Consider the following 11,508-nt stretch of genomic DNA (forward strand, 5'->3'; position numbering starts at 1 on the left):
GTTTTTAGTTCAAAAATCATTTTGTAAAATCTAAAAATATTTTAAAAAAGCTAAAATAAACATTGTTTTAGATCTATAAAAAATGAATATTCATTTAATCCATTTATATAAAAAAATCTAAATACTATATCTAAAATGGTCCGGCCAACATGAAATCGAGTTGACGTTAAAGCGGCCCACGAACCAACCCAAGTCTGACACCCTTGTTTTAGAGCAACTCCTGGTCATTTATAGTATAACTCCCAATGTTTTAAATGGCTAAATAAATGAATGTGACTATTGCAATGGATATGTACATACCTTACAGTATGCTGCTGATGATAGTCAAGGTCATGGCTGTTGGTGGAGTGCGAGTATGAGACGTCTCTAGAATTACGGTGCTGGTGGCTGACGGGATACTGGTGGACAGAAGCGTTGGGCTGTGATGTACTGTAGTACGGCGGGGGGATGCTGTTACTGGTTTCACTGCGGTAGTCGCTGTCTCTGTCATCCACGGCACTGTCAGGGTCATCGTCTGGATAGAGAACCAAATGCTAACGTGATGATACTGATCATTAGAGTAAACTTAACAGGACACAAAGCACTGGATATTTCATTTGACGATTGGTTATTGCCGGACATGAGAATTTTCACATCGTTCAACAAGTACAAATTGATTCATGGTTCAATGAGCTGGCCTCATCACAAAAAAAAATGAATTCTTTCATTTTCATTTGCTATGCTACGGAGAATAATCTATTCCTGCTCACACTGGAGCATTGGAGTCATTAAGGAAGTGATGAGAGACTTTAATAGTGCTGATTTGCTCAAAATTGGGAGCAGTATCCATTCAATCAATGTAATTCAGTTGCCTCCAACGCTAAAGAAGGCAGCGGTCTTTCACTTTCTGGTCACGTACAAAGTATTTTAAGAGCAGAAGAGATTCCCCTTCTTTTTCTCTGTCCTCATCTCATCAAATGTGAACCTCCTTCCTTGTTCCTTTTAATGGACACGGAAGAAGGGATCCAGAAGCGGTTCTATTAAATGTTAGATACGACTAGTTCTTGTGTGTGTTTGTGTGTGTATGTGCTAGACACTGCATGCACACTCACTCTGTTGGTCTCCCCATAAGCTCCAATTGCCTGGAATGAAAGAGAATGCTGTGAGAGACACATTTATGAATGACAACGTTATCCAAAAGCGAGCAGGCATTCTATCTTTCTCTGGCAAAAAATAAGCATCCATCCCCGGAGCCACAAACTGTTGGCTCATCAGATACAGCAGACTGAGACGTCTGTGGAAGTCGAGCAGCATCCTGCAGAAGCGCGTCTCTAGACACCTGATCCCGCTATTGATCATTTACAGTGTGGTGATGGCGACTGTTTGCACTCCACCACACGACAACCCGTGTGCGGTTGCACGTCATTTTAGCCGAAGGAATCTAGACCGAAGGAATTGAAACCATAATCGTCTTGCATCAACAATTACTGGTCACTTACAGCACTGGGTGCTTGGAACTCGCAGTGGGCGCTCCTGTTCTTCTTGGTACGAGTACTAAGACAAAGATATAACACCATTACAGCCACATTTTTTAGCATCGAACCATGCCCCATATTGTAAGAGTCATTCCAGATTTTAAGGTGATTTTACATCACACACTAGACAGTACTAACATATTCAATTTTTGCTTCAATTGAGTTGTCTGAGGAAAGAATGCATAAAATGTTTGTTTTTAAATCTACTGTAAGTTTGGAATACTGCCTGAAATGGCAAATGTCTCTTGTTTTTTTTCTTTGGAGTTTTTAGAAAATAGTTAGCCTTGATCAAATGTGTAAGTCAACCTCAATTTACCCTGGTTTGCATAAGATCAGAATTATTTGTACTTATTTATAAAAGTTTCTTCTCTTTGTCAGAAGTAACAGCTATCTAACCAGCTCATTTCCAAAATCCTGGGAAAAAGCCAATAGTACTGATTTGCAACCCTGTCATTAAGCCAAATAGTGTATAAATAACAAATGAATTATGTTATGAAGAGTTTCCAATCTGCAAACTGTGTTAACTAGGCCTTCAGGAAGCCCAATAAGTGAATTTTCAAGCCAAATTCCAGGGCAAAATGTCCTCCAATTCTGGAATGAATCCATGAAAACCCAGAAAATGCTCACATCTTGGTCCCTCATTGCATTAAGTTGCTCCAGTTTTTTAGCCCAGTACCTTGCCTCATCCTCTGGGATGTCTGAAAAGCAAAAAAAGCAAACTCAGGTGAGATCAATCTGCTAGCGCTGGCCCTTTTTTCAAATCCTAAAAATAGCCGCTATGATCTAGCATTTACTTTTCTGCCCATGTGAACGAACCAAATAAAACAAGCCATTTGTCTGAGCCAAATAAAAGAACCACAGAATTTTACACGCTGCCCTGGAACCTATAAATAGGGCAGCACTGCAAACAAAGGCGTCGGATATTCAATATCGCCCGCAGGAAGGAAGAAAACGGGAGGAAAATAACACCCAATCAATGCTAAAAGGAACACAGTATGATCGATGAGCGGGAAAGGACGCGCACACTTCTTGACATACAGCACAGCCTCACATGTGACAGTGAAAAGTAGGTCACTGTGATTAATCGGTCAAAGAATGATAATGCCCTATGATTTATGGCACGTGTCAAAGTGGCGGCCCGGGGGCCAAATCTGGCCCGCCGCATCATTTTGTGTGGCCCGGGAAAGTAAATCATGAGTGCCGACTTTCTGTTTTAGGATCAAATTAAAATGAAGAGTATAGATGTATATTAAATTTTCCTGATTTTCCCCCTTTTAAATCAATAATTGCAATTTTTTACTCATTTTTTCTGTGTTTTTAGTTCAAAAATCATTTTGTAAAATCTAAAAATATATGAAAAAAGCTAAAATAAACATTGTTTTAGATCTATAAAAAACTGAATATTGAGGGCTTTTAATCCAGTTGTTTTAATCAATTTATTAAAAAAATCTAAATATTATATCTAAAATGGTCCGGCCCACATGAAATCAAGTTGACGTTAACACGGCCCGCGAACCAACCCGAGTCTGACACCCCTGATTTTGGCATGTCTTTACCAATGATCTACGTCAGTGACTTGAGTATAATATTCCTTGTATCTTGCATCCTTTGAGGTATCTTTTGGTCAATGACCGTGTGTAAAAAGGCAGAAGTAACACACTTACCAAGGGGCAGCTCAAAGCGCGTATCGAGCAAGACCAGGTGAAGCGTGGGATCTTTGGTTCCGCAAATCTCGTTATCACTCATGATGACCTGAGAGTCCAATGTGAGCCACTCGCCTGGGCCTTCCTGGGTGCACAACGACAAGAAATCGTTGGATAGGGAGGAGGGTGCCCCAAAAAATGGATAAATAAAACTGGGGAATACTTTTATGAATTTGTACTCCATCATTTTATGTGTTCATATAAAATAATGATTAAAAACAAGTGCTGGAAATTATAAATGGCATCCAATTTTGTGAACATGACATTTTGTAGTCCACAATTGGGTACCAAATTTTAATATTATGGCCTATATGACCCAAAATGTCGTGTCCATGCATTTTTTTTAAATGACCAAAATTAGCCACTTGGCCTATGAAAGTTTGTTTTATGACTATTTTAAATGCTGAAGAGGTATGACTGAAATGTTGATTTAACATGATATTTTTCAAAGACTACAGCTACTTTTGTGCATATACTAACATTAACAAAAGTGTGAGGGGAAAAAAACCCATTAAGTTATAGAGGAAAAACCGATCTGTTTAGGATTCCGCACCCAAAAATGAGATGAAAACAGTGGCCTGACCTAAAACAACAGCTTTCATTTTCAAATTGTTACCCAATGTAATCAAAATTTTTGAAGCGAGGGTCTTTGATAGCCAACCTCATTTGACTGTCTGATGCTGTGAAGGGGAATCCACACCGTGCCCACCATCGTATCCCAGATTAAGCCTTTGTTCCACACCTCCACAGTCAGACCCAGGTCTAAACGGTTGATTTCACTATAACGAGAGAGAACCAGCGAGAGTGAGTGAAATCATTTGAAAAATGAACACACAAGCATACAACTTTGCATTTAGCAGAACAAAAAAAAACATAAAAAGAAAAGAAGAAGAACTAGCCTAACTGTGAAATAAGGCATTCATGGGAGGCAGGACAGAAGAGAAAGAAGGTGATGAATGAAGGCAGGAAGGAGCATGATGTATTCAGTGGAGAATGCGATGCTATCACACGCTTGGAGAGAGATAGGTGGAACTTTAATTAAGACATAGGGTTGGTGCCGGTCGAGGGGAGAGTCACTTTAAGTCAGTTTGAAGGACAGCAAAACGTCTTTCTGCTAACTAATCGTTACATCACAGAACTTCAGTGATGCAAACACAGAACAACGTTCGACGCCTCCGAACATCTCATAATACAAATGCGCAGTACTCTATGGTCAGCCTGTTAGCTGCAGCCCACATGTTCAATTATTTTCACCATCTATCAACCATACACTGCAATGTGGATGCTACTCAAAACTGCAGGTTTTGTATGGTTTTCTTCAAGTCAATTATTCCAAGAGTTATCGATGAATTGGTTTCAACTATCTAATTTGTAAGGATACCAAATAGGAATAGGCAATTGGCCCAAAAAAAAGATGTTATTTTTCAAAATAAACTATGTCGAAATAAGCGGTTTTCAATGGGGTAGAATTGGAAATTGCAGCTGAGTAAACCTATGTAAACACACACCTTAAAATTATGTTAAGCACACTCAAAAACTGGGCACAGGCACAGAAATCAGCAGCGGCGTTCTAGCCAATGGGAGGCCAGCGAGGTGTTAGGAGATAGCTGATAGCCAATGGGAAAGCAACTCTACCGCCACAATTAAAATAACAACAAAAAATAAACACCGTATGTAGGATGTGTATTAACATTTCAGGGAATGTTTGATTTTGTAACTAGGATTTTTTTTGTATCTTGGAACAAAAGGTTTCCCACCGAGGTTTTTAGTGAACTCAATAATTCGTATGTAGACGCATTCATAAGTAGAGGTATATCTGTCTACGGTTATGGTCCAAGTTAGTCGGTCGTCTAACGCCTGCCACTGAGTTCCGAAATGCGCCACCCTAATACCAATAATGCATGGAGAGCATAAATTGCTGAAGCAGACTGACATGTGTGCTTATGAGAAGAAAACAGGAAGTCAGAATAAAGTGAGGACAGCAGAAGACTCACAACATGAAGTCTTGCTCCCAGCTGGGCAGGTTGCCCCTGACAGCGATGGTTGTGCTCTTCACATTTTGCACCTTAAGAGTCACATAAGTGTTGAATTTCTCTGTGGGGGGATGTAAAAATGTAAAAATTAAAATCTTATTCAAACCTGACAATGTTAGTACAATAGTATATGTTAGTAGTTGATTGAACAGAATTTTACCACCAATCTCTCTGCCTGTGATCGACCTGATGACTTACCTTGGGGTCCATCCAGCTTGGCTTTCTTCACTGTGGAAACACAGAGGGGCACAATCACAAACAGGAACACCATCTGTGTTCACTTGCAAAAAACCAAGTGCAATTTCTTTTATTAGCAACATGACAAGTGGCTGAGGCTACAGTCTCAGAAATATTGACCTAACGCTGATTTACTCAATTTTTAAGGTCTTTTTGACCAGATTTCTTTTGCAAGTAACATCACACAAAAATTCTATTAGAGATGTCCCTAAATGACAAGTTAGATTTTTCGTATTAAAGTGCTCCCTGCTGGTACATCCACAAGAAACGCCGTTTACAAATATGACACGATTCTTTGTTACTATAGCATGAGTTTCTAAATATTTCAATATTCCCACATATTGGCCAACTAGTTTGATTTGCAGCAGCCAAAAATAGCAATGGTGCTGAAAACATGAATATTGAATGCGACCATGTGACCAAATCCGACACCATCCGATTCTCCAAAATCACCCGTTTCGAGCACCTATAACGAGATTGAAAATCCCATCGAGATAATTTCCATGGAATTTATATGTCCGAACTGTCACGGAAAACCCTAAAACAAAATGCAACTACACAGATACAACACCAGTGTGCCACATTTATGTTCCAACGTCGAGTGTGGACAGAAAGACAAGTTAGTGTTTTGTCAACAGCCTGAGGGATAAATGACACATTATGATTAAACATTTGTTAATCACGTCAAACAAAACACGTCACTGGACTTTTCCTTTTCCTCACTGCAGTCCCGTTTTACCCGCTTTTGACAAGGCATATGCATACATTTTTAATGTTCCACATTTTTTAGTGCTGCTCCTGCCTTGCGACCGCTCTCGTGTTATTCTGTCGATTTCCATGTCACTTTCACAGCGCAAGTTTATATGTCATGCAGCGCAAGAAAAAAACAAGCATTTGCTATGAACTACACCTTTAAATTTTAGGATATGTACTGTGAACATCAATATTAGCTTTTTTTCATATTGGCCTGCCACAAGACTATCCGTCATCATAGTAACGGGCAAAACAAATGAAAACTTTATGTACTATCACCCTGAAAAAGCAGGTTTCTGTTAAGTGGGTTAATAAGTAGGAGGAAATGACTTATGTTTCTGGAGGGGCAATTACACCATCATGTAACAACTCTTGATATTTTTAATGCTTCTATATATGCATCCATTAATTTTTAAATGCACTACTTTCTTAAAAAAACAACCCTGATATTCTTAATTCCGGCACAAGACTGGAAGTCAAAAGGTCAAATATAACAAGCCTAATAGTGAAGAGACAACATTATTTTTAGCAAGTACAATTGCTCTTTTGGAATGACTTGCTTTAAAATGTTTGGAGCAATTTTATTGTTAACTAATTATATTTTGAGGCTATTTCATGTTTTGGACAAATGTTCTCGTAAAATTAAGTAACTAAATTTATTGTGCTTTATGTGCACACACACACACGCTGAACATGTAACAGTATATTAACTACACGTTATACTGGTTGCTGATAGGGAAACTCTTATTTTATTTATTTTTGCATTATTTTTCCTAATCGAATTGATGTTGTAGTACAGCAACTTGGAATGTAAACAATGTCAAGGAATGAAGTGTGTTTGACTTTGGGAGTTCTACTGTATATTGGGTATCAATATAGACGTAAAAATAAAACAACATGCGAGGAAGAGGATCGATGAGAACCGAAATGGGATTTTTGACCGTGAAAGGCTGGAGCTTAATTATGGCCCATGAACATAAATCTCCGTGATAGGGTGAATTGTCATAAGAAATGCCCTCCAGGCCGCATGGACAGCCTTTTATCACATTTACGCATGCAGCGGGCACAACAGGGAACGCGTACAACTTAGTCTACGTGCCTTGAACCTCATAAACACTGTTTGTAAATGGTTATTATATTTACATCCAGTTACTGGAAACGTTATTAAGCTCACTTTCAGAGAATTGGATCAAGACCAAAACTGTACAGTGGATAGCAGGAAAATTGAACGATTTGTACAACATTATGGAACATTTTGAAACGATTAATGCTGGTCTCATTGTTTCATTTTTTTTTTTAAATCACAGCAACTAAAATGGGATATATAGTGGAGATCTTTTATATCCAGAGAATTTTGCCATGTTATTTTAAGGAGCAATGTACAGTACTATAATGGATGCGGCCCCATTGTGTTTGCTGGGCTGTCATTTATTGAATACCTGACACAGCAAATGTTGACATCTGAGAATTGAGTGGCGTGTCAAGTCGACAGACTTTACAGCAAGCAAACTGTGAAGTGTGAAGGAATGTAAAATAGGAGATTTAAGATCAGGCCGAGACAACGGAAAAATCTAACTCGGTAAGGAGTAACAAAAAATATGGAATTTTAAAGTGTTTGATTCTGAATAATGAATGAAGGGAGAATGATCAAACTTGCAGGATGTTTATAAAAAGAAAAGAGGGGATTACATTTTGGGGTAATGAGGTCAAAGAGGTCAAAAAGGAAACTATGATAGTTCAAATTTGCAGTTTGGGCGTTATGATAAGATAAAAAGTGATGCCATTTTTGACAACAAGGCAAAGTTTGAGTGCTCACTGTACCAAATAAGATGCTCTGAATTTGACTTCTGAGTTGGAATTTGCTCTCTGAGCGCAATTCTCTATTTTAGATGACATTTAAAACATGAGAATTATATACTGAATAATTTCTAATCCTAACAATTTACCTTGAAAACTTGAACGTGTATCTCTTAATAAAAGCTTAGAAATGCTGCACAAGCTTTGAAGATGAGTGGCAAGGCAAGTTCAAGGGACTTCAATGTGATAGAAATATTAGCCAAAAAACAGGGGAGCGCTTCAAGCCTAATCCGCTTGCGTGGCGGCTTTGTTTTATCGCCGGAAACGCTGAAGAAACGCAGCCTCTTGGAGAAGCGCAAGGACTGTGGAGGCCAGAAATAGCTCTAGTCAGGTAAGCATGAATGATGTAAGAGGAACAGAAGCGAGGCGCTCTGCCAAGTCTCGTAGTCTACGGCTCTGACAGCCGCCGCCGCCGCCGCAGCTGGCCTTTATGAATGGACGGTGCTGAGGGCTCTGACGACACCCGCCACTGACGGTCAGTGGGCAGTCCCGATAGAATTGGACGAGGTGGGCCGCCGTCAACAATGAACACTTTGTAGCCCCCGAAGACTTCACCTTGGCTTTCCACGTACTTCTATGACTAAGGCGAAAAGCTCTGACGCGCAAAGGTGATTACTCAGTGGCGATGACTTGAATTTATAGCAGGGAGGCGTTTCGGGGAAGTCATCCATTCATCTATTTTCTGTATGCTTCTAATGAAGCCAGACACAGAGACAGAATGATTTCAAGTCGTATTCAGTAATGTAGCCAGAATCTTTGCACAATTCTGCACGCCAAAATTATGAAATGGGCACATAATACAATAACTCAAAAATCCTCCCCGACCAATAGTTGTTCAGACAAGCTTATTAATGGATATGACGAACCATGAATGAGGGTCTTCTGACTGAAAATGTATTTGTGGACAAAAATCCATTTTTCTGGAACACAACATCCAATTTTCAGAATTCTTTCTGTGACTTCTTCAAGTCCAGTGCTCAAATCAACATAAGAAATCTTGCCATGTCGCTACTGAAAATTTTATGACACAGCAAATTTCAACGGAGCGTGGCGTGGGCTGCACACAGAGTAGATGTGGCTACAATTACTTGCATAAAGTCCACTGATTGAGATAGACGTCAGAAAAGAAATGGGAGGGCTGGCAGTGACTGAGCATGTTCCAGTGTCATTGATCGCAATGGACGTCCAATCCCTTTTTGAAGGAAACAGGCAGATACTTTCAATTTAAATGGATTTGATGTTTAATTCTAGGAATTCATTCATGAACCAATGCTGAATTGCTTTTAAAAAAATCCAGAAGAAAGCCTGATTTGTTTCCTTAGTTTCAATATATAGTGAGTATTGGACCTGAAGTAGAAATCTGTCCTGATTTAATTTAATCTAAGAAGATTCCTATTCACGACAGTGAGGCATCGCCATCAGCATCAGGTGTTTTTTTTGTAATCTTTTTTTCTGGGAAGTCGGGTGGGAGGAGATGACGCATCGTTTGAGGAGGGGGGAAACATTGAGAAGTGACGCGCCTCCCCTCCAGCAGCAAGCGAGTATTCCCTCACGACTCCATCCGAGCGGCGGAAGGAGGGAGGCGGCAGCGGCAACGACGCCGCACCGGCAGGGGCTTTTCCACGTCCTGCGCATCCGTCTGCCCACGCATGAATGGACCGAGTGGAAGACACACAACCACACTCACACTCACACACAAGACAACCGCAATAGTAGCGCTGTGAGCTCGAAGGGGGAAAAGCAGCAATATAACTCCTCTCGGCAATTATTTCACTACTTTGGCGACCCTGGTTCAGCTCAAGGAGAACGTAGGAAAGTCAACAGAGTTTTCATTCAGGCAGTCGTCGGACAGCCCGGTGCGGTCCGAATTAAAAAAATGAGGAGCAACAAAATGTTTGTTTCTGTCTTACCTCCCACACATAGTAGGGACATCTCTGTGGCGTGGCGTGAGAGTTGCCGGCTGTCCTGCTCCTCCTCCTCCACCTCCGCCTCCGTCGCCGCCGCCTGGGGGAACCGTGATTTGTAGTCTCGCTCCGTGTGCCGAGTGAAAAGCCAGCCTTGGAGTCCAATTCAAGAGGACCCCTTGTTACGAACGAGCGTCCAGGTTGGCTACGCGGGGCTGTCGTTGGCTGCTCGGCGCAGGGGTAGGACCCTCACGACCACTTCGGTTGCTTCCCTGCATTGCCTCCTCAGTTCAGTTGAGCTCAGCTCAGCTCAGATCGCGGCTCCTCCCGCCCGCACCAGCCATCTTGTTTCAGCAGGGCAGCTCCCCTCATCGCCGTGACGTCACTGGCACGAGGAGTAGGCAGTAGGAAGGAAGAGGGGAGGTTAGGGGGGGACGACGACAGGTAATGGACAACGTCATGGGCCTGGAGTCGTGATCCCACCCAGGGACTTGATGCTGAATCCAGAACGGGCTAGGTCTAAAGTCCAGGGGTGGTAAAACCGGTCCTCGATAGTTGCTGTGGTTGCAGGTTTTTTTTCTCCAACCGATCCAACACATACAGTTTAACCAATGAGGTTTGTGCTGAAACCAGCAGCACCTGACTGCACTCCACTGATTGCACTTCTAAGATACCTGATTGGTGGAAATGTTTTCTCTTCATAGGTTGGAAGGAAAACCCGCACTCACTGCAACTCATTGTGGAATAGTTTGCCCACCCATGGTCTGGCTGACCACTTTTTATTGACAATTTATGGAAATATCATTGTGAATCGTGCGCACAAGAAGCTTGACCTTAGCCTATATTTTTTTGCACTTCTCATCTTTAACACTAGGTAGAGATAGTTACTTAATGCCTCTTCAAAACCTGGCAACCTGTTGAAATCAATGTAAATATAATATAAAAATAAAATAATGTTTCACTGAGCAATTTTGGTTTTGCTTTTCCTGGACATTTTCTCTTTGTTCTCCAGTTAGTTCCAGTACCATAATAATATTGCAATATTCTTGTAACTCTATTACGTATTTGGTTGCAGGTAGCTCTTAACACAGTGGTGGGAAAGCTCCAACCTATCAAGAGGAAACCTTTTCACCAATCTGGTACCTACAAGTGCAATCAGTGGACTGCAGTCAGGTGCTTCTTGTTTCCACAGAAACCTAATTGGCTAAACTGTCGGTGCTGGATCGGTTGGATCAAAAACCTGCACCCGGAGCAGCCCTTGAGGACTGGTTTGCCCACCCCTGCCTTAACTCATAGACTCCCATTGACAGTTATAGACATCAAATCCATTTCAACTGAGAAAAACAAGGTAGTTTTAATATCATAGTCAAACCAGAAACGGGGAAAAAACTGAGAATTAAAAAAAATAAAACTCTCACACTGGCCAAAATAAATTACAAAGTTAATTCTAAATGAATCCACTATGTGTCAGTAGCAAAGCTAAATTTGAAACAAAAGGAAGGAAGAA

At 40.8% G+C, this 11,508-nt stretch overlaps 1 protein-coding gene across 1 annotated transcript in view; it reads right to left on the bottom strand.

Annotated features, from left to right (window-relative positions):
• The window catches only part of LOC144085317 (protein unc-13 homolog A), a 40,211-nt gene extending 29,667 nt beyond the window's left edge, over positions 1-10,544 (bottom strand). The window contains exons 1-9 of the mRNA XM_077614435.1: positions 10,008-10,544; positions 5,449-5,478; positions 5,212-5,311; positions 3,879-3,996; positions 3,179-3,302; positions 2,142-2,212; positions 1,479-1,533; positions 1,092-1,121; positions 301-514 (exon numbers count right to left, since the gene is read on the bottom strand). Coding sequence (XP_077470561.1) covers positions 301-514; positions 1,092-1,121; positions 1,479-1,533; positions 2,142-2,212; positions 3,179-3,302; positions 3,879-3,996; positions 5,212-5,311; positions 5,449-5,478; positions 10,008-10,029 — 764 coding nt within the window. The 5' untranslated portion in view covers positions 10,030-10,544. The remainder of the gene's footprint in view (positions 1-300; positions 515-1,091; positions 1,122-1,478; positions 1,534-2,141; positions 2,213-3,178; positions 3,303-3,878; positions 3,997-5,211; positions 5,312-5,448; positions 5,479-10,007) is intronic.
• Between the last annotated feature and the right edge of the window lie 964 nt (positions 10,545-11,508).

The sequence above is a fragment of the Stigmatopora argus genome, chromosome 12 (genome assembly GCF_051989625.1).
Source record: "Stigmatopora argus isolate UIUO_Sarg chromosome 12, RoL_Sarg_1.0, whole genome shotgun sequence".
Taxonomy (NCBI): Eukaryota; Metazoa; Chordata; class Actinopteri; order Syngnathiformes; family Syngnathidae; genus Stigmatopora; species Stigmatopora argus.